At 33.5% G+C, this 23,833-nt stretch overlaps 3 protein-coding genes and 1 pseudogene across 7 annotated transcripts; 2 read left to right on the plus strand and 2 right to left on the minus strand.

Annotated features, from left to right (window-relative positions):
- The first annotated feature begins 2,644 nt into the window (after nucleotides 1-2,644).
- LOC114414449 lies at nucleotides 2,645-7,014 on the plus strand (annotated as a pseudogene).
- A 1,617-nt stretch (nucleotides 7,015-8,631) lies between these two features.
- LOC114414451 (30S ribosomal protein S31, mitochondrial-like) lies at nucleotides 8,632-9,265 on the plus strand. The gene has a single exon (XM_028378717.1). It carries the CDS (start codon nucleotides 8,685-8,687, stop codon nucleotides 8,934-8,936), a length of 252 nt encoding a protein of 83 aa, XP_028234518.1. The 5' UTR covers nucleotides 8,632-8,684; the 3' UTR covers nucleotides 8,937-9,265.
- Nucleotides 9,266-12,627: 3,362 nt separating this feature from the next.
- On the minus strand, nucleotides 12,628-15,344 carry LOC114414452 (NADH dehydrogenase [ubiquinone] 1 beta subcomplex subunit 9-like). Its single transcript, XM_028378718.1, has 5 exons — nucleotides 15,128-15,344; nucleotides 15,002-15,043; nucleotides 14,699-14,780; nucleotides 13,892-13,947; nucleotides 12,628-12,912 (listed from the first exon to the last, which is right to left on the minus strand). Exons 1-5 carry the CDS (start codon nucleotides 15,251-15,253, stop codon nucleotides 12,871-12,873), a joined length of 348 nt encoding a protein of 115 aa, XP_028234519.1. The 5' UTR covers nucleotides 15,254-15,344; the 3' UTR covers nucleotides 12,628-12,870.
- A 669-nt stretch (nucleotides 15,345-16,013) lies between these two features.
- On the minus strand, nucleotides 16,014-23,018 carry LOC114414453 (kinesin-like protein KIN-7E). Of its 5 annotated transcripts, none has more exons than XM_028378723.1 (15): nucleotides 22,457-23,018; nucleotides 21,562-21,787; nucleotides 20,913-21,002; nucleotides 20,717-20,817; nucleotides 20,452-20,565; nucleotides 20,174-20,255; nucleotides 20,033-20,100; nucleotides 19,881-19,946; nucleotides 19,669-19,793; nucleotides 18,750-19,086; nucleotides 18,328-18,429; nucleotides 18,088-18,217; nucleotides 17,332-17,966; nucleotides 16,550-16,848; nucleotides 16,014-16,457 (listed from the first exon to the last, which is right to left on the minus strand). In XM_028378723.1, exons 2-15 carry the CDS (start codon nucleotides 21,779-21,781, stop codon nucleotides 16,184-16,186), a joined length of 2,643 nt encoding a protein of 880 aa, XP_028234524.1. In that variant the 5' UTR covers nucleotides 21,782-21,787; nucleotides 22,457-23,018; the 3' UTR covers nucleotides 16,014-16,183. The 5 variants fall into 5 exon arrangements, with proteins under 5 accessions (XP_028234524.1, XP_028234523.1, XP_028234520.1 ...); XM_028378722.1 differs by having other exon boundaries at nucleotides 21,562-21,877; XM_028378719.1 differs by having other exon boundaries at nucleotides 21,562-21,924.
- Between the last annotated feature and the right edge of the window lie 815 nt (nucleotides 23,019-23,833).

Here is a 23,833-nt window from a genome sequence, read left to right on the forward strand (position 1 = left end):
GAGGAACAAATCTACGCCAAAGACTATGAAATAATTGTCTCATTAGTTAAACTTTTTTACTTAAATATATTAAATAATTAGGATTGTCCACGTAAATTATTTTTTAAGAAAAAATGCAAAAATTATTAGAGATAAAAAAATAAATTAATACTAATTTTATTCACTTTATAATTTTAAATTGATAGAAACATGAGTGTTTTGATTTTTTTTATGATAAGATTGTGCATTTGTAAAAGTTTATAATATTTTTTTCTCTATAAAATATCATTGATTATTTTTTACTACCACTAAAAAAGTTTTCTTGATCCGTCGCTGATCCTAATTATGATTATTAAAAAAAAGAGTTTTGTGCACGTGTTTTATGATGTTTATTTTATCCGGTGTCCACGGTTTGACATATGATAGGATCGACTTCAATTTTAAAATACACCTACTTCAACACTCCTGTGGCATGTACAACTTAGAACTCTCAAAAATATAAATAAAAATGTACAACTGAGTGGGGGAGACACATAACAAAACAAGAAAGAAGCTCCATAGTAAGTGCTAGATTGGAGTTTATTTTCAATTTGTTGGAAATATTTTAAGATTTATTATAAGATTAATAACAGTAGAATACACAATATAAAAAAAATATTTTACACTAAAATATAATTAAAATAATTTATCATTTTATAAATATTCTCAAAATATATTTTTATTAATAAAATAAATTAATTTTTATATAATATATTATATTAATATTTTATTTTAATAAATAATTTTACTAAACACTTGTAATTGAATAATAAACTAAATGTTACTTTGCAGCTATTGCATTTGTAATTTCATTCGGATTGAATAATATCACTTTTGAAACATATGGTAAAGGTGTTGTTGACAAGATCACCAGTGCAACAGTGGATAATTTGAAGTTGAGCTGGGTTATTCATAGGTGTACAAGTTTATTAAATCTTAATACATCATTTTGAGTTGTATTTGTCGAAGAGACAAGTCAATAGTATAACTCATGAACTTGTTAGAGTTGCACCATTCTTATCTAGTCTTTACACTTCTCATCATGAGATATCTTATATTGAAAGTTTGGTGATGAATGAAAATGACTTAAATGTGTTTCAGTAAAAAAGAAGTTAAAGATTTTAGAGGAATAATAAGCTAATGGTATTGGCATTGAATTCTCGTCGAATAACAGTGAATCGAATAGATATATAGGAATTATGTTGAATGAATTGAACAAGTACCCGCATTGGCAGCATGCCCAGCATCATACGCCAATCCATATTCCACCAAAAAAAGAATGCACCACTCCATAGGGGTGGGTATCTTTACGATTAGATAATTGCATGCGATCGACAACTTTACGGAAAGCATTGAGTTGACAAAAATACAAAAATAAAGTTAAACGGAAAGCATCTGTTATGCTATTTATGACGGTGAATTCATCATGCTCCCTGGATATTCTGTATAGTGAATGTTCATTATTAATGTTTTCACTTTGTGACGTTAATTAGTATCGTGCACTTAATAATTAGAGCTAGAGTTCCCAAGTACTGCTGTTTGTTGAGGATTGGGGAGGAACATATCATCGCTTTAAAAAGTGAGGGATTCATCAATTTTGGCTGAAAGACTGGAGTATCATATTCCACTTTCTGAAGTTTCAACTGATTAGCCATTAATTATGTATCCGTAAAAAAAAATAGCCATTAATTATGTAATGTTGTATGTACAGCGTTCATTATTGTAAAGGGAAATTACGTAATAGTCAATGGAATATTTGCTAGGCATTTTATATGTCTATCTTGTTCTGCTTTAGTGCCAAGAAAATAATGATGAGAAATGCAAATAAGGATAATATTGACAACGTTTAGGAAAGTTTGGGTTAGGTATACGAGTATCCTTCATTTTACATCCTAAATATTAATTAGGAGTTTAGGTATAAAAGTATGTTTGCTTGTTTCATTGGATCAAAATTCTAAGGTGCGTGTATTTCATACTATCTAAGACACATTGTGTAAAATGAATTTAGGCACTCCTTTAATCCTTTTCTTGAAACAATGATACATATCGATCAGCTCATATGTAGTTTTCAATAGTTTATACGAGATCTTAGGGTTAAATCTCGTCATCGTTATATAGTCTTATAGAAGTATAGTACGTAATAATAATAATACATATCACAAGCCTTCCACGCATAGATGTAAGAATATTAAGATAACATTTCACTTTACTTTTTTAGGATTTAAGAATTATTTTACAATTAATTAAAGTTAAGAGTAATAAGAATTTAAATTTAAAGTTGTTTGTGTTTAAAGAGTAACAAGAGTAATTAATTATTTATCATAAATCTAAAATATAATATATATTTTAAAAATGATTATTTATTATAAATTTTAATTATATACAATAAGAATTTATCTTGTATATTCCACATGTTAAAATACTAGCCATTCATACATTTTTTCCTATGCAATTTTTTTACAAAATACTTCTTTTTTTTTTTTAAATATATTTTATTCTTTGGTATTTTGGAATACAATTCTCAAGGGAGAAGGTAGCAGACTAATAGTAGACCCGATTCTACTGTTGATCTTGCGTGCGTACTTGTTAAGCAGTATTAGCACGACGCTACCCAAGAACATATACCATGTAGATATAGTCATCTAAACTTTTAACCAAAACACGAAGCACATGGTTATCTTATCTCATGACGATGACCTTCAAGAACAATAATAAATATCGTTTTTTTTTCTAGTTTCCTAGTTCTGCAAGCTCTCCCCTACTTCCAAGTTTCCACCCACTACTATTCCACACATTGAATTTCGTCTTATTTGATCGAATAGCCCGAGTTCCAAAGCTTGGAATTTGGAGGTTTGCTCATCTACTATATATATATTGAACTCTTTTGACACGGGAGAGAGGAGGAAAGAAAAATGGTATGCTCTACATATATACTACTTAGTATCATGTTGAACATGTTATTCCTAAATTATTTATTTCAACTTTATTAGCTGTAACACGTTTTCTTTATATATCGTCATATTTTATCATTCTATAGTCTATTAGTTAATAGTATTTAATAAGCATGCTTTTACCCGTTTTAACATAGACAATGAAATAGTACCGTGATGAATATTTTTTTGGTATACTGGCAGTTTTTTGACGGATACGGGTATCAAGGGACATCATCATTTGAGCAGACATTTCGATGTTACTCTGCTTCATTTATTGAAAAGGTCAACATAGCTTTATTACGTGAATGATGACTTCTATTGATGATTCATTACTATTCATACTAATTACCGCTGTTAAAATTCACTATTGTGTTTAACTGTTTATTAGTATTGTGATAAACTAAACTACAAGCATGGAAACTGTTTGTGAATCTACCTAACATGTTTGACCGGGGAATCGGTTCATTCGGTTGAGAGTCCGGTCTGAGCTTACTATGTTATTTGATTAGTTTTGCGTAATATTAAGTACAACCCATTGGTTGAATTAATGAGCCAGGAATATGGGTCAAGTTTAACAACATTGAATTAATGAGCCATCCCATACATTTTATTGATTAAATAGTATTTAGTATAGCACATGAATCATTTCATTTTAGAAGAGGTATAGTAGGAAAAGATTTTACAAAGTACAGACCTAGTGTGCTTCCGAAAAAACTTGCATAGACACCTGAATTTCTGTATTATACATATAGACTCAATTGTCAGCTCTGTTCACTTCTCAGTGAAAAAAATAAAATGATTTCCTCTACTTAATTTATGCATGCTTAAATACCAATATCTGATTGAAATAAAGTCTTTTAAGCGAGTTGGAATAAAAAAAGGAAAAACAGGGAGAGATCAAATATTGAAGAAAAAAAAAACAACACAGAAAGATTAAATTACTTTAATCTCTTAATGTGAAGCAAATAATCTTAAATGCTGCAAAATCCATCATAAATATATCTTACAGAAAATTATTCTAACTACTACGTTGTTTTCTTCATGAATTTTGCAGCCCGAAATTGAAAATGGTGATAAAAGTAAGTTTCCTCATCTAACCAGGTTTGGTTTTATATTGTGTATGGTTATCTGTCTAATGTACTGAAAATATGTTATGATTGTTGCTGCTTCAGTTATAGTTCCTCCTTCAGTCCTTGACCGTCTAGGTTAGTTTTTTAAACTCTGATCTTATATTTAATGCATGTTCTCTAATCTTTCCACTGATGTTGATGTCCAATTGACAAAAATAACAAGACTAATGTCCAGTGTAATCTTGCAGCATTTCTACGTATTGATTATCCTATGATGTTTAAACTCAGAAATGGTGCTTCAATTCTGAGCGGGTTTCTCATTGTGGGGTTCTGGAGTTCATTGCAGATGAAGGGACTATATATATGCCATACTGGGTAGGACCAGAGGAACTGAAACATTATGAATACCTGGTTACCAGTAGAATGGTTGTCCAAGTTTCTAGTTTCTTGATGCATGCTAGTTTTTAATGAGATGTTTTATACAGATGATGCAGAATATGCTTTTGCAAGAGGGAGACACCGTAAGACTGAAATATGTATCACTTCCAAGGGGAACATTTGTTAAATTACAGCCCCAAACAAAGGACTTTTTTGATATTTCCAATCCAAAAGGTATGTGAGTTGCCGGTGATCGTATCATATTGGATGAAAATAAGGAATAGTCGAATAGCCATAATGTTTATTGAACAATATAAATCTATATTCCTTTAAAAGCATATCCTTGTAGTTACGTCAATTCAGTCATGAGCTTATGCATGGGCCTCGTTATAGTGGGTTTTAAGAATTTAATATATGTTGGGTCTTGAAACATCTACGGTTCTCCTTAGAGTGGGTACAAGGTTATGTAGTTTTGACTTCAGTTAGTGAACTATTTATAATATTGATATGTACGTTTAGATGTTGGTTCGTATAAAATAGACTTATTTTTTAAGAATGAAATAGTCTCAATTCTCAAGTGACAGTAGGTACATTAATTTGTTCTATGCCTTTTGTTATTATTTCCATCTTTCTGTATAGAAATATTAGGAATCCCTCGGCATTTGTTTGTGTACAATTTTTAGACTTTGATCATATTTTACAATGCAGTTTAGAGACCACTTTGAGAAAATTTTCCTGCTTGACTACTGGAGATACTATCATGGTGACATACAACAACAAAAAGTATTACTTAGATGTTATAGAAACAAAGCCTGCTAATGCTATAAGCATCATCGAGACAGACTGTGAGGTGGACTTTGCTCCTTCCTTGGATTACAAGGTTACTACTGCAAGCAAAACACTAGACAAAGGTGTATATTCCTAAATCCTAAATTTCTATTCTTAAGCTGGTTCTTTTTGTATATGATCTAGGCTATTTTCCTTGAGGATGTATCAATAGCATGAAAATCTGACTTTACTTTTGGTTTCTCCCCGCAGGCAAGTTCAACCCATTTTTTGGGACTGGGAGACGCTTAGATGGAAACTCAATTCCTCCTGTTTATCCTTCACGGCCTTCTGATGTTCCAAATGTCAATTCATTGTCTTTTACAAATTCTAGTTCACCAAATTTCGCTCGTCCATCTCAGGGAAAGCTAGAGTTTGCATCGAGAGTTTTTACCGCACAAAAATAATAGGAAAGATAATTCTGGTGTTCTAACCCAATGTCTTCTGCAGTTTGGCCCTTCTTATATAGTAATAATTAGCTGACTGCAAACTAATATCATTTTCCTATTTACTGTAGGAAAAGACCGAGTCAAAACAAGAGGCACCCCAAATTTCAGCCTTTCACTGGGAAGAAGTATTCCCTAAGGATATAAAATCAAAGTAATAGACGGTAATTTACTAATAAGCTGGGCCCTATATGAGTACAATTATACAACAAATTGTAATTAAAAGTTGAAGGAAAGAGGAGAATAAATATTCCATTTAAACATCAGGGCAATACCACATATGTTAGCCAATAATGATACTTTACCGTGTTGTATAATTTTAATAACGACAGGAAAAAAATAGTAGAAAATCGTTTAGAGTTTGTATTATCGAGATAGATAGTTGATACCCGTGAAATATGAGTTAAATTGATAATCAATATTGGTTAAGAATGATTAGAATTTTTTCATTATATGGTAGTTTTTGATAAAATAATGAATAAATTAATATCATTGTAATTTTTTATCAGCAGAAGTGAAAAGAAGAAAATTTCAAATGTTTTGAAGGAAAATTAATGTAAAAACTAGAAGAAAAAACCTTGAAGAAAAATTGAAGATTTGAACAATTCGCTTAACGCACAAGACCGACTCAGCGTGCGTGCTCGTTTCACGCTTAGCGCAAAGAAGTCACTTGAGTAAGGCCAAGGTCACGCTTAGCGTGAAGTTCGCGCTAAGCGCGTGATTAAACCGTCATTCTCGCTAAGCTACCTTAGGTCTATAAAAGGAGTAGAAGACAGGAGGAAAATAGTGAATAAATTAATATCATTGTAATTTTTTATCAGCAGAAGTGAAAAGAAGAAAATTTTAAATGTTTTGGAGGAAAATTAATGTAAAAACTAAAGAAAAAACCTTAAAGAAAAGTTGAAGATTTGAACAACTCGCTTAACGCACAAGACCGACTCAGCGTGCGTGTTCGTTTCACGCTTAGCGCAAAGAAGTCGCTTAAGTAAGGCCAAGTTCGCGCTAAGCGCGTGATTAAACCGTCATTTTCGCTAAGCTACCTTTGGTCTATAAAAGGAGTAGAAGACAGGAGGAAAATACATACCAAATCTCAAAGCTCTTTATTAAATATATCTAAAGCCTGAGCATCTCTAGTATGGGAAACTCTCATTCTCTAGCCATTCTTCCCTTTCTTTATTTTAGCCCTCCAATCTCTTCTTCCATTCACATTAATCTCTGAAGTGTAAAGTCTCTCATGGCTATAAGAGGCTAAACTTCATTGTTGGGAACCTGACATGTCAACTCTTGTAATGCAACTCTTTCTTATTATCTGTTTAATACAATCCTATTTCCATTGCATCACAAGTAGGTTTGGCATGTTAGGTCCTAATATATTTGGATTCTGAATTCATCTTTATGCATTTAAACTATTGTTTAATTTTCTTCCTTCATTTTCTTTTCCTTTTAGTTTCACACTTATAATTATTTATCTCTTCTATTAATTGTTTAAAATCTGGGTTTACATTACTTTAAGTACAATTAAAATTTTTGTGAATTCGCCACTCAGACTTTTAAGTATTGTATTACTTAAAGACGAATAGTTATACTTATCAATGAGTTAACAAATAATCTTAGATTTCTTTTTTTACCTCAATGTTAAGTTGATTGTGGCTGAGTGTGACATCGAAATTGAATGCTAATAATCTAGCCATATTTCTTTCTCAGGCCTGGCTAAAGTATTCACCTGATAACCTACTAAATTGCAGTATTTTAATTTAGATATACGGAAACATCATTGAACAAGATGAAAGAAATTCTAGAAAGTAAAGACAAAGTATCAAGGCCTACGGAGATCTCAGAGAAAGAAAGAATTTTAAACAAAATTAAGAATTTAAGATGAGTAAATGATCATTTTCGTCATTAAATATGTAAATTGTTAATAATTTAGTCTTTGAAAGAATAAAATTTATAAATAATGTGATAATTATGTCTAATAATCAATTAGACATTAATATTTTTTAAGGATTAATTTGACATTAAATTATAAAGTTTAAGAACTAATTTAAAATTAAGTAATAAAATTTAAAGATTAATTTGTTAGTAAGTTTAAGATGTAAATATTACATCTTCTACATATTTAGGGACATAAATTATATTATTTGTTCTTTAAGTATTAAATTATTATTGATTTATACATTAAGAGATTAAAAAATCATTTATGCAATTCAAGATCAACAATACCAAAATTTTCTTATCCGTTATCACTTGTGCTTAAAAAAAAAAAGGATACGGTGAATTTCCAGATCAGTACAAATCGATGAATTGGAATCTAAACTTCCTAAATCCTAATAGATTAGTAGAAAAAAAAATATTAAAGCAATATTTGTGTACTTGAGAGAGTGTGTTGCTAGTATTTTTCTCACTAAAATCTTACTTGATTGTTGTAGTGTTATTACATAATTTTACACGTGTTTAAGTTTTACTTTTTGTATGATTTTCTGTTGTTTTAAATCTCTATCAATTATTAAGGACTTTAACTTAGTTGATTAAACAAAGTGTGTGAAAGTTATAAATTCTATGATACCGCATTTAATTCTTATGGATACAAAAAAAATCAATATTGATTATTTATATTTTGATATCATTATTTTAAATTATATTTTGAATTTGCCCTATTATTTAAAAAGATCTAATTTAATACAATGATATTATAAATGATTTTTATATAGTCATTTCATCATAAATTTTCACGTATATTATTTTGATTAGATCAAGTTGACTATGTAAAATGTTGGAGTGTCCTTACATAGTTTGAAGTTGTCATATTAACTCAGAAAGGAAAGATGATTATTTGCTAAGACTTGGTAGTGCTGATAACAATTCTGGTAGTGGCAATAGGAATGCCTTAGGGTAAGGCCTATCGAGTCCAATAACTAGTGTTTGAAGAAACGGAAGATGTAACCCGGCCCACATGAAATGGTATTCCATATGTTGGCATCGGTTTTCCAATAGCCGTGCAAAGGAGAAGGTAGAGTATGGCTGTGAATGGTGCGAGCGTGATGCTGCGGTGCAGCGTGGCTGCGAGGTTGTTCATGACGGCGGACAGGGTGGCGCCGGCGGTGCCTCAGGTGTGTGGGCGCGGGGACAAGAAGACGAAGAAAGGAAAGAGGTTCAAGGGATCGTACGGTAACGCTAGGCCGAAGAAAGAGAAGATGATAGAGCGCATCAAGGACAAGGTCGAAGTTCCCAGGTCCACTCCTTGGCCTCTCCCTTTCAAGCTCATCTGATTCCCTATTCTATTCTAGGCTTTCCGCTCACTCATATCACATATCTACTCTCTCGTTACCATTTTCTATTCAATTCGATTTTCACTTTTATGCTCTCTCTTTGGTTTTATCATCAAAACAAATAGTAGGATTTTGCAATTATAAAGTTCCCATAAACTATATGTTTATTCAAAAGCTTGTTAGTTTGTAATAGATAAGCCAATTGGTTGAGTTGGTAGATTACTGTGTACTTGTAACCCGTCCTTTTAATTGATCCTTGGAGAGTGACACTTGTTGCTGTGATTTATGACTAAATCCTTAATCCACGAAAACAGTAAAATATGTGGTCATGAGATTGTGGGGAGCTCTCCTCTTTGGACTTATTCCCAATATTACAGATATTTTGGGCCGAGGGGGGTTAATTTCTGAATTGCGGCATTTACTGATAGATTAGAATGCATAGCTACTTCTCTTGGTTATAGAAGAGTTTTTTCTATGAAAGGAGTAGGAGGTTTTAAATTTTAATCCCCTTCCCTTCATATAAAATCATATGTAGGCACAGGTTTATATATGTGAGTGTGTGAAGAGAGGGAGGGGGATATTCTTTATTGAGACTGAGAAGATTAAATATTGACTATTAGATCTAATCATCAATGATCAATATTAAAGCACACAAATCATGTTAGTTTTTTAAAAATGTCACATGATTTTTCTAAGTGATCCTATAACTTTATAGAATTTTTAATCTTGACCATGCATATAGAGGCTAATGATTCAAATTTTTTTCTTTCAATTTCTATAAAAAATAATGTTCTCAGTAAATTACAACTCTTGTATTTTGTATTTACTACATAGACCTTCTTGCTTTTATAAAATTCTATAGAAAACGCCCTAGTTCACTTCTATGTATAAAAAGGGCGACAGCTAACTCATACATGTTGTCACACCTAACATATTTGTTAACTAAGCTATTATCTCATGTATGTTATGTGATAAAGTGTCATCCATACCTTTGTTCAGCCTTCAGGAAAGAAGAAGAAACATTCATTTGGTGCTGTTGAATTGAAGGTTCATTATTGTGCACAACCATTTTAGTTTTTATTTAGTTATATGCCAAATGAGTGAGTTATTTCCCATTTTTCCGCCTATGAGACTGACTGAACCAGAGTTGGATCGCATTTGATCATGAAACATTTATGAATCAACAACCCAGTCAGTTAAGTGTTTTTGGTCTGTCTAGTAGCATTTTTTCTGTTGGTGTGTATGCATGTGTGTAGAGACTAGAGAGTGAGAGATAAGAACAGTCTGGTGTAGGATTTAGGATTTCATAATAGTGGGGACACCTAGCAGGGTTTGCTCACTCTTGCAGGCTTATTGTTAATTCCAGTGTAAATAACCTTAAAGAGCAAGAATATTGTGATCATATTCAAGAGATAAGAAATTTACTTCATTGCTTGATTGATGCTTCCCACTTGTACTGGCAATTCATTTGAAAGACTATCATTAATAAAACTGAAACAGTAAAAAAGTTGTTATAGTCAACACTGTGTTATAGTTTCCCCAACGGAAAAATGTAATATCGGTGTCATCACTGTTTTCGTGCAATAAAAATTTGAAACTAGCAAGCAATCCTAAAGCCTCTATAGCAGAGACCAATTCTTGATACTTCGGTCACCTTACACCAACAATTCTAATAAATTAAGGTAATTCTTGGTCAAGATTCAAGAACTAAGTAACATCTTTGTTTATAGAAGAGAATGGAGATTTGTCTCCGCAAGCAGTGAAGTAAAATCTACTGCTTCCATTAAAGTAATTCAAACAATAAAAGATCAAACGGAGACTTTTTTTTCCAGTTTGCTACTATGATAAATATCATTTTCCTTCCGATATTGTAGCTCCTCTAACAACCTAAAAAACAAGTCAGCAATTATGGGAATCCCTAGAGCAAGAAGCAGGAAACCTGAAATCATAATCAACGCTCCGACCCACGAAATCCATTGGTCTAGTGGGTGTCTTTGTGGTCCTAAGGCTTGGTATCCATAGCAGATGCTCCATATCAGCATGGCCATAACAATGAGAGCCCCAATTACACGCAATGTAGTTGCACGGGCACCCGAAGAAGTGGTGTTCGAGAACATCTTCCTCATCTTCTGCCTTGGTGGGCGAGTATCAGTTATCATATAGGCTGGAGCAAAATCATATTACTGAAAAGATGTAGGTGAAGTGAATAATTAAGATTAAATTAGCAACCTACCTATTTTTAGCAACAAAAAAAAAAATACTTGAACATCCTATTATGACGGGCTATTCGAGATGTCCAATATGCAAACGACATCTATTCGCCATGGGATACATCTTCAACGCAGGGATTGCCTCTCCAAAGCTCAGTCCACCAATTTTTTTTTTTCGTATGTTTATTTGAGGTAATTATATACTAACCCCACGTAAGCGCTTATTGCACTAAAATCCTTTTGTTTATAAAACTATACCAACATCAGTTACTTTATAAGAATGTTGACCAGTGCCGTATTGGTAAACGAGCCAAACTAAAAATATATTATTTTATAATTCCAGAATAGATTATATTTAATGAAAAACTATATATTTTAATAAAAGTAAAATTATTTAATTTTTTAAAATAAGTCTTGTTATCAAATATTTCAAAGACAATGGTTGAAGAGTATTTAATACACTATTAAAAGAAGTGAACTAATTTATATATTTTAATATAGTTTGTTTTTATTTCACTGTATACTTTCAAATTTTTTCCAATTAGCTTAATGAATTAACATTTGTCTTCAAAATAATTTATGGTATTTAATTGAATAACTTTTTCAACGTCTTTAACACACTCTTCTCCCGCACAAGCACCTTTCTTTAAGGAACACTGGAAACATATACCTTCGTTTCTTCAAATATGGACCCTATACATAGTCGCCTTAGAAGTGACAGTTCAGGGGAAAATTGTAATTATAGAAAAATATATATCAGACATCAGTATAATAAACAATAACTTCACAGGAGGCAATTTTTTTTATTCATTTCGTTGCTTTAAATGAATTAAGATTCTGATATAAAAAATTTAATTGAGAGAACAAGTCACCCTTTTCGTGCGGGGTATTTGGCAGGCTCAACCAAACTAATACTCACGGATTAGATAGGTTGATAGATAACTTCAAATTACACACAAACAGAAAAATGAAAAAAAATAATTAAAGACATCTTAATTCAGAACTTTGCAATATAAGTATACATTAGAACATTGAATCATTGAGAGTATATTTTATAGTAGCTATATTGGGTTTAGGCTACAACGCAATGCCACCGTCACCGATTCATCTGCCCTACATACGGAAAAATCAAACCCTTTTTCGTTTTCTTTTTGTAGTAAAGTCCCATAAAAAAAATGCCCCCACTCCAGTTACATTAAGGACGACTGAGTGGAGTTTCGTTCCTGTTGGATATTCAATTCAAGATGGACTATGGGACATGGGACTGTTAACTATTCTTTTCATGAGGCAGTCCGCTGCAATTGCAATGTAGCCAGAATTTTATTATTTAACCAATTTCTTCTCATACCTTATATAAGGTTGTTCTGAGAACTCATAATAAGTACTACTACTAAACTAGCTCTCATTAACCATTGTAATAGCGTGATAGTGTAGCTCAACAGTTAACGTTAGGTTGAAATGATATCTGGAAGACCCAATAATTTAGAGTTTGCGGCCAATATATGCAACTGGTTTTCTTTATGTAAAAAAATTCAGACTCACTAACAAGTACCAATGACAGAATCTTAAAAACAGTAAAATCCAGGTACCATCTGGTTCGGAGGACATCAAATTTTTCAACATCATAAGCATGGATGGACTCAATCGGTATCAATTTGTGAATACAGAACAGTTTGATTGCAGACCTTTATTCATTGCAAGGGTTGGAAAAAAAAAATCAGATTTCAGTCATTATCTTCACGGCCATAATTATAAACTATCTCAATCTGCATAAAAAAACACTATCAAAGTCAGTTAGAAATAAGCATATTCCAAATCAATAAATTGGAACAACTTTTAGGTATCTCATACAGAAGAAAATGAACAAGGAACATGAAAAGCAAGCATAAAGGAAGAACACCCTACTCACAAATTGAGAATTTCCTCCTATTCCTCGTCATATTTTATGCATATACCCTTTCTGATCAATAGTGGAAAACAGCATACCAATTCACTGATATACGAAAGACCTTGATATTCTTGAATGGTGGGTGAATATCCAATAGTGGATTTATAGAATGATAGGTTTAATTATTTCAAAAACTAAGTAACTACGGAAGTTAGCCATGCACAAGAAGTAAGCTTATAACAGTTTTCATCTTCACGATTAGATTAATATGACCAACGGAGATCTCAGTTAGCTGGTCTTGAACATTCCATCACTTTTTCAAAAGTAAAAATTGCTCATCCACCAATTGTACTCATTGAAGAAATATGGGGAGAACAATGCTTGTTAACTTCTAAAATTATCACACACGTTTAGTATATAATGCAGAGGAGATGAGATACATTTATTCCCAGCTATGTTAATCACTTAATAATCACAAAGAAGTTCAGTACATTTCCCAAAGAAAAAGGCCACAAAGTGTATAAAGTAATTAAATAACACAGGTAGACACAGATTTGGAACATTTTGTGTGATACCCTCACACGACAGGTCAAATGACCCAATGCCAAATAGGGTCATCTGATGACCGTGATGAGAAGTATAGACACAATGCCCCATGCAAAAAGAAAAGCATGGGGCCTTATGCAGGTATTTTAGGCCTCTTGCACAGTACATTGTGTATATCTCATCAAATGAACTTGTCATGAATTCTCAATTCTACAATAATTTTAGTGATACCCATGAAAGTAGCAAAATCAATAAGTAGGACCAACAAAAAATGGAAAAGATAAGCGTATGATATAACCATAACAACTTACCCCTTGAGGTGGAGTTGGGTTGCGAGTAAACTTGGAACCACCAGGAGCCCAAGGAACTATTATACATCAGAAAAGAGGAGTAAAACAAGTCAATATCTGAACTGGACTAAATAACAGAACAGGAAAGAGAAGGACCAATGAGTAGAGTAACATGCGCAGATAAATCTACCTTAAAACCAGAAAAATTAAAATATGGGCGATACCTTGCCTTTGTGCCTATGCTCCAAGGCATATTGTAGCTTAGGTAAATTAAATCTTTCAAAACAATGGTTTTTATTTATTTATTTATTTATTTTTGCAAGTTTAACAGTTTGATTACAGTGACAAGCAGAGATACTGACTATGGAGTCTTAAAATGTGGGTTTGGATCTAACTCAACCTCAAAAAGCTAGCTCAAAGGGATAGGGTTGCCCCCCACTTATATACTCTATGTTGGCCTTATCTTTAGCCAATGTGGGACTTGGGTTTTTCCCAATATGGAGGATATGCCTAAAAATCATTTGATGGAAGTACCCTGAACTCCCATCAGCACTCTTTCAATGTGGTCCTCAGCAAACAAATGCAGAAGGGGTGTAGTTATGTTTAAAGCAATCATGTTTAGAATTATTTACAATTAGAGGACATTAACATAATATTCTCAACTATATCTCCTTATCCATTGCTTGAATGACATCAAGGATTTGAAAAAATAAAGTACGGCAATATTTTCTTATGGATGTGATATGTTGAAATTTCCAATCGAGAGTGAAAGAAAACAATGTGGCATAAGATATATATGAAACAGTGTCGACAAAGAGGTTAATTTACCAATATAGGGATCGGGATGGCGCCACTTGTTGTAGGAAGCTTCAGCATCCGTTATGAGCCTGTCAATGGTATCAGGGTCTTCCTGTAATGGAATCAACACAAAGCAAGCTCAACATCAGACAACATATAAGAAATCGAATGGATTTGTCAATGATGGAATACGAGTGACACAAATCCATAATCACAACATAATTACTCCAAATAGAAAACAATTAGGGTGCAAAATATCACAAGGGATGTGTGGATCGAAACTATGTTACAGATGCGATGATTTGGAAGGTAAGTAAAAAGAGGGAAACGAACCACGTGTCTGTTCTCCTCGAACCTTTCGCGGAGGTTTGAAGCCTGAAAAAGAAGAAAAAAGGAATTAGGGAGAGAAAAAAATAGAGATTGAAAAGGGGAAATGGGAAAAGAATGAATGAATGATACGTCGTCGTAGAAGAGGTGGCGATGTACGGCCCAGTTGAGAGTGTCTTTGAGGGCGCGGCGGTAGAGGATCCGAACCCTCTCCTTCTGCGCCGCGCGCCGAGCAAGGTACGCTGCCGTCGAAGCCATACTTTATGCTTTTTCAGTTCACTCCCAAGTCTCAAGTTCAGCCAGGGATTCGAAGAAAAATGGCAAAGGCAAACAACCTCCAAGTCAAACCCTGCACGACGTCGTATCAAATTTGGACCAGACCGTCCCAACATTGGGCCTTTTCTCATTTTTCATCTAATTGTGCCTAGTATAACTGGTTTGAAAGAAGTGAAATCATATACTAGGCATTTGAAAGTCCAAGTAAAACAAACATACAACTAGAGTAAATGACATTATTCTTTCTTATATAAAATATACACTCTCCTTATCTATAAATGAATGTGAATTATATTTTAATCCTTTTTAATAAACTAAATTCTTAAAATTCTACCCCCAAAAATAAAAGCACTCTCCTTGACTGATAAATAATTATGCAAGCATCTTTCAATTACATTGTCTTTTTCTTTGTATAATTTTGAATGTTTTATTATTGATTTTAGTATTTCTTTTTAGATATTTAAAGGAGATGAATGCATATTTTAAACATGTTTAATGTATGAGATAGTAATGTAATATTTTTTAGTGTTTGATGATTTATCACAATTTTGTCTTTGAAAGGTACCCAAGGAAGAAGTATTGTTCATTTTGGGACTTGATGGCCCGGTTTTGCCAATAGAAGATGCCTTGGTGGGTTAAAAAAAGAAGAATATTTATAAACTCTCATTTGCCTCACTCCTAAACGATGTAAATCATGTGAGACTTAATGAAATTTGAACAATGATTCTATAATACCAAGAGAGAAAGCGGAAAACATATTGATTAATAGGCAAAATGAAACGAGCAGAACATGTTATGTTATACTAGAAATTGTTCTTAACTCGTTGAAATACAGGTTGTAATGTATCTAAGAGACTGAGTATTCACACTTGACAGGGATTAGGTAATTAAAATAAGAATAAATTTGGTGGCCTAAAAAAGAGACGCCCAGGTATGTGGTGAGAAGCTAAGGCCAAACATCTCCTTCAGCCCTGTAAAGCTCAATAACTTTGCAACAACCGCAGCACTCTCCACGATGTGATTCATATCGGTGCTGCTCCATATGCGATTCGCCAGCTGCTTCCTCCGGCGCTTTGAATCCAATTCAATGCCCCACTTGCTGAAGAGATTCTTCCTCTCTTCCTCGGATAGCCTTCTCTGCATAAGCTTGACCAGCACCTCTCTCTCCCGCTGAACACCCTTCGCGCTGTTTCCCCAAACAAACACATGTATGTCAGTCAACATTAAGCACCATGCATATCAGATGCTCATGTGACAGAAACAAGAGAGAAAGAGAACCTTGAAGCGTTCATGGACTGATTTCCACTGGCAAATGTTTCTTTGAGGAAAGATAATCTTCTAAACTCCACCTCCATGTATATGGAGTCAGTTGGATCACCCCTGAATAAAAGAAAGAAGTAAGTCCTGTGGAACAATGATACCTTGCAGGCTTGCCACAGTTCCACTATTTCTCTTTGCTGCTGCTTGAATTGCAGAGGCCATTCCACAGGAGATTCAGGTGCCTCTAACATTGAACCCACACCTACATCTTTCATATTCTTTTCAAATCTAAAAGTTGTTGTCTCTGCTTGCTGATCCTACAATTCAGAAACTAGAATTTAGTCAAAAATATCGAGCATCAAGACTAAAATTGACTTTCCAAATGAGACTTTTAAGCTTCAAATGAAGCATTGCACAAATAGCAAATACAAGTAACAGTGGTAACATATATGCTGTGTGGACTTATTATCCATGGCTGCTACGAGTATCAACATGAATATCTAGATACGGTTGAGGTTCAACATTCTTCCAATATTTGCTAATTACAAGCAACAATTTAACACAATAAATATCAAAAAGGAATTAATATCAAGAATGGCCAGAGTAAAGCTACCTACTTATGAAGCAATAAACACTTTTAATAAAACAAAATTCATAGTTGTATTAGTAACTGGTTAATATTGCATAATGGAAGAAGCATTTGAACAATTGCAGTTGGTTCAAAGAAAAATAATAAATATGTAATTTTTTTAGCTTAAAATTTAAGAAATAAGAAAGGATTTGAAATGATTCATTTTCACCTGATCATCATCAACAAGCTGCTTCTCATACTCAAGTTTTGCCATTTCCTTCATCCCAGCAACAAAAGTTTGGAGGCTAGTAACATCTTCATTAGCATTTGATCTCATGCTGTTGGTTCTTAACTCATCCATAGAGGGGCTTCCAACAGAAGATGGAGAGCCATTCATTGACAATTTTGTGGAAGAACCATAAGTTAATGGAAGGAACTTTCTCTGCAATTCATCTGGTCTTCCAGGGAAGCATTTTTCAAAACTACTGGCCGGAGTCCTCTCCATTACTCCCGCTTTCTCAGGAGAACTACTTGTGTAATATTCCCTACAACTCCAGCTCCTTAGTAATTTAAAATTCCTACAATTTGGCACTGTCTCTGACATAGTCATAGGAGAATCATTACTCAATTGTGAATCATCGAGTCTCTGCTCCAACACACCATATGTTAATTGGTTCTGTTTCTCTTCCCTATCTTCATTCACAGGGGTCGGTATCTCCTGGCTTATTACATTTTTCTCTCCATACAATGTTAATGCCAACACCCCGTTGTTACTTACTGATAGATCAGCATATTCAAGGTCATCTCTACTTGATTCCTCCAATTCAACACTTTGAATTTCTTTGCAGCATTCATCAGGGTGTTCTGTACAAACAAAAGTTATCAAATGACTAAATATGATGCGGTTCTACTCTTGAATGGTATTAACTATAAACTTCTATCAGCCTACTTACTACTGGCAAAGGGAAGAAAAGAAAAAACTTACTATCAGGACTACTTTCACTGTTTTCATTGTTGTAGTGAGGATTGTTGAATTCTCTAATGCGTAAATCAGAAGGATAAGTGCTTGATGACTCTGATATTGAATCATCATCTTCCCAGGTGTCCATCCTTTCCTGCATATTAGCACAATTTATTAATGCCAAACTGAATAATAAGGAGAGGAAACCAAATTCAGAGGCATAATTTTCTTATATAAGTTCACTAATTAGGAGATAGAAATTACTTTTCTAGATTTCTGATCATTTCCAACCATGCGCAGCAAATCCTCAACCTGAGATTGAGCAAGATGACGTTGCTCAATAAGCTCCCTAATCTCCCTCTCCATCTGAATAATTGAAACCCATATTATCAACATCCAAGGAGTAACAAAAATGTAACATGCACAAGGGTGGACGATGTATCACTAAGCACCAATCATACAGCTTTAGGTATGATACAAAATCTAAGAAAATGGTGAAACCAATTTTAGATATTACGACACAAGTATTGTTCATCAAGACAAATGGACAATTAACCAGAAAAGGGAGGTTAATGCACCAAAAGTTCTAAATCAATATCTTCAAAGTCCCACGTCTAGATATGTCCACAATCAACATAAAGTGAAATATCATATGAATTAAAAAAAAAGAGAGAGCAAATTATGACCTTTTGTATCTGGAGATTTTTCTTTCTCAACATTGCTGCACAATCACAATTGGTGGAAGGAGGACAAGGAGTTCTCAACTCACTCTCTAATCTGGCTACCTCTTTTTGCAGCTGCTTGACCAATACCTTATCAGACATCACTACATTAACCTGTGCTTTAGTAGTCACTTGTTTTGCACAACAAGCAAAAAGAAGGGTGTTTCTAGTTTGCTCAACATGGCTCCGCGCAGGGCTCAAAGTGCAAATGATGGCTGTTCTAGAATTGCCACCTAAGGAAGGCTGCAGTATGCGCGTCAACTTAGAATCTCTGTAATTGATGTGTCCTTGTCTTCCCTTACTGCATCCAAGCACATGATGTCAGCCAACAGAAACTACTGAATTTTACATTTGAACAGCTTCATAGAAAGTGTAGCCCATCAGATAATTATACAGTGAAAAGCTCTTTCTAATTAGTCACAACACAAGGTACATAATATGAATACCTGTCTTGCTTCTTCACCCAAATTTTTATTTACTGGTAAAGTTAACATTAACTAATATTCAACCCTATACAAGGAATTTAGTATCTTATAATTAATAAAAGAAGGCTATCTTAATGCTCTTTTTCTCTTTTCTGAAAGAAAGGCTATCTTACTGCTATGAGCCTATGACGAAATCAATAATTTCAATCTGATAGTGGCGAAAAGAAAAAAAATAAGCTAGTCAGTTCTTGCATAGAAAATACAAAGTTAACCTTGTAGCCTGACAGGTTGTGAAGTCATAAACAATGAAGATATGATTAATTAATCAACAATAAAATAAGAGGCAGCCATCCATATGACTTACAGTTGAATTAAACAATCCAGATGTAGGTTTGCTAACAATATTAGAAGCTGAATAAAGAAGGTAGACACCATAGGCTAAGAAAGAAGGGGACAACCTAAGTTTACGAATAACTGTTCCAAGAGTGAGTAAACTCCGATTTATATGACAGCCTTCTTTCAATCTGGACCCAGCTGATAATGCCTGAGATGCACGCTCACTCCCTGCCAAATCAACAAAATTCTGCAGAGAAAAGAAACAAAAATAATAGTAAAATGATCTAAACATTTTATGTTGAGTGAGAGGAAGAACTTAAAATTTTAAACATACCACACTAGCAGCTAAAGTGGTTGAGCTGCTTTTACCCATGAATTCTCTGGCAGAACTTTCAATTGTCTGCAAGGTTACAATTCCAATAACAAAAGTCAACAAGATATAGACAACACAATGTTCTAAGCAAGCAAGGGGGAAGGCACACGCACCAGTCTGATAATTTGGTGAGATCGAGAACTCTTGTCATTGAGGTATGTCTCTCCTACCTGTCTCTGTGCTGCAAGAATATAGCAGGAAATGTAATGCTGTAAACCAACTTGTGTCAAGAAAGTTATGCAAATTTCTTTTACCTTCACAGAATGATAGGAGCTCTTTCAAATGCACCCAGTCCCGTAGAGTCTCCTCTGTAAGTTTCTCTACAATTGGTCCTCTCTGAAAAATAGAGAAACAGTTAAATAAGCAATATCATTTCTTCTTCAATTCAATATATTATATGTTAGATTTCAACTTAAAACCAATTGGAATTAAGTAAATTTATCCAACAGATATATAAGTTACACCATGAGAATTGAAGCAGACCATGTGAGACTTCCTAACATTATATATATAGATTACGGAATGCATTCACCTCAGGATCATCACGCAGCCTAAGTGATGTGTTCTTAGTGATCAGGAGGTCTCTAATAATTTCGTTGTAAATTTCAATTGCTGAGAACTTCAACACAAAAGCTCTTTCTTCATGCTAAAAAAGTTGCGGTAACCTTCTGTTAGCAAGACTTGTAATATATATATATTTGACAAAACAAGATTTGTAATATTAGAAACAAGAACTATGGTGAAAAATGATACTGAAGAATTAAACAGCTAGATCTATAAATTCACTGTCCAGTTACCTTATTTATATAGTCAAAAATATCTGCTACAGCATATTCAGTTATTCCAATCATTGTGTATGTCTTTCCACTACTCGTTTGCCCGTAGGCAAAAATACATGCTGGAAGAATGTATAAATACGTACTTTAGTCAAAGTAAGGAGACTGATTGGGAAGTGTTCATGAGAAACTGGGTAGCATAAAATTATATGCTTACAGTTTATTCCGCCAACAACTGAAAGAGCAATTTCTTTGGCCCCTTCCTCATATACCTGCTTTGTGGAACAGTCACCCCGAAAAACTCTGTCTACAACCAAATCTTAATAAAAATTCAGAAACATTCTATCCATAATAAATGAACCTCTGACACATTATATCTTAAACTTAATCAACAATGCTTCCAAAACACAATCATTACAAAAAAAACACTAAGCAAAATGCATTTTGAAGTGAGGCGAAGTACAGTCATTTTAAAGTTAAAGAGAAGGGGAAAAAAGGGATTGGCATCTTAGTTGGTTATGTCAAATAAAAACAAGTGAAAAAAGAATCATCAAAATGTTTGTATCACCAATTCAATTAAGTATTTTCCCAAGTTGGACCCAGGAAAATTAAAAAAAGAAGTGCATCTCTGCCATGGAAAGTCAAGGCAAGAGAACTTGAAAGTTGAAATTATTCAAAGCAACTAAACCTTGTTCTCCAGGCAAAGGAAAGTGATCAACAGATCCAGTAACCGTACTTTATGAATCAAACCCATGTTCTAAGATTCTAATTCTTGTCAATATAATGCAAACATAGAATTGTTTGATTTTGATTCCAATTTATGACAATGAATAATATGGCAACATCAAAGATATACATTTGCTTACCAAAGGTGTAGGCACTTGGGAATGAGGAACCTTCCCGAAGGGTGTTCCGGTATAAGATGGTAGTGTCATTGATGCATTCCCAATCTGCTGCTTCATTCACATCAATTTCCTTCTCACTCAAAGGTCTCAGCCTCACTAACACCAGAATCTTCTCCTCATGGCCTCCCACTCCTCCCATCTTCTCCCATTTAACTAACTCTTCTCCAGAAACAGCTCCCATTTCTCACTTTTAAAAGTGAAAACACGTGATGTGGTAAATTATAAAAGCTATTATTGCTTTCCCAAATATGCAAGATAGTTATAGGAAAACAGCTGGCTGTTCACAAAAATACCAAGCCCTTAAATTTGAGCATTATTCACATCCTGAATGAGAAGACAACAACCCATTAACTTCAGCTCATAAATAAATACGCAATAACAGCAACAAGAAGCTAACTTTAGAAAGACCAGGAACAACAGAATACTGACTAGTAATTACTATTTAATCATCTACTATCAATTCTCACTTGTCGCTTGTAGGCCTTATATGACGAGAACTTGTCTTCAATAAATTAAAAACAAAAAAAGAAAGTAAAATAACAAAGAAGAGAGACGATCAACCTTGCTTCATCTGGAGAGAGAAATAAGAGGGAGGTGAAGAGCAAATAAAAATATTTTTATCCTTCGTTCATCAATGACCAATAAAAAATAGTTTGATCGTGGCAAACGCTCAATGTCTGAGAACTGAGAACGCTGTTCAACGAGACAAGACCATAAATCGTTAGTTACACGGAGCAATGGTCCCAAAACAAACAAGGCCATCCCTTTCACTCTCCCTCTTTTTTCTTCTTTCCAACCAACACATACGGTCGGATATTCTTGTAGAAATTAATGTTTCACGACTCAATGAAATTACCTTCAGCTTTCTCTGTCCTTTAACGTCTGCCTCTGACGGTGAGCGAACCGCAATTGAAAGCTTAACCACAAATGCGACCCAAGAGTAAAACTAAAATCAGCACACGCATAACGCAATGGTCTCTCTCTTCAGAATTCGCTACATGGCATTGGCAGGCACCTCAATGCCACCTACTCAACACAACTAACTGCTTCAGAGTTCAAAGTTCAAACCTTTGAGTAGACTAGAGCCACTCAAAACCCAGAATAGTATAAAAAAATCTTAGTACGATCCACGAGGTGTGTGACGTATCGTCCAAGTTTAGATTTTTTGTTAAACAAAAACAGAAAAGGTAAGGTAGAGGATGAAGCTGTTTTTTTGTTGAATGGGATTGGAATAGATTAAGAAGAGTAGGGGGAGGGGTAGTGAAAACGGGTACAAGTTAACGATCCACGATCTGAAAAGGAAAGGTTGTAACGCCACCCACACCATGCAATGTAAGAGAGAGAGTGTGTGGTCGGCTTCTTTTCTCTCTCACTCACACCTGCAACCTGGGATTCTAATATTTCCACACCCACTTTATTACGTCTTCTTTCTTAACTTTTAAGTTCATTATTTAGTACTCTATTGAACAAAAAGAGTACCAAAAAATAAAAGGATTTTATAAATTGGTTAAGTAGAGAATGAAAAGAAATAAAAATCGAACAAACTAATTTTTTTATAAAACTTCAATTTTTTTTTAGTTTTTATAAAAAAAATATCGTACATATCTAGCTTCTCATTTATTTTCCATCATTAATATCAATCTATGAGGTTAGAAATTTATGTTCTTATTCATCTCCTTTTAGTCACTCAAAATTTGATATTTTTTTTATGAAAATAAACGAAAGATTATAAATAGACAAAAATAAATAAAAAAACTAAAATGGAATTTATTTTTTTGCTGGATGAACTAAAATGAAAATATAAGTTTTATAGAGACTAAATATGCACTTAATTTAACCTTAATATCTTAGATAAAGAATGAGAAATGAGATAAATAAAATAAAAGTATTTTTTCTTAAAAAAAAAGAGATTCTTTTATTATTGTTGTATTCTATCCTAAACTGAACGAAAGATTGTGGTAAAGTTTTCTTCCTTTCTTCCGTACGTACATAGAATTTCAATCATGGTGTATTTTTTAGGTGAAAGATTATAGATCTCTTTTAATTCGTAGATTAGAGACTATTATCACTCGAGCTATATGATTGTCACTGGTCTAATAGAACACTGTTTGATTTTCATTCCTTCCTTAATTCATTATTTTTCTTTCAACCGTAACAAAATAATTCTATTAAAATGTCTTAAAATAAAGATAAGTCATTCTAATAAATTATTTCCTTAAAGATGTCTTAAAAT

This window comes from Glycine soja, chromosome 6, assembly GCF_004193775.1.
Source record: "Glycine soja cultivar W05 chromosome 6, ASM419377v2, whole genome shotgun sequence".
Lineage (NCBI taxonomy): Eukaryota > Viridiplantae > Streptophyta > Magnoliopsida > Fabales > Fabaceae > Glycine > Glycine soja.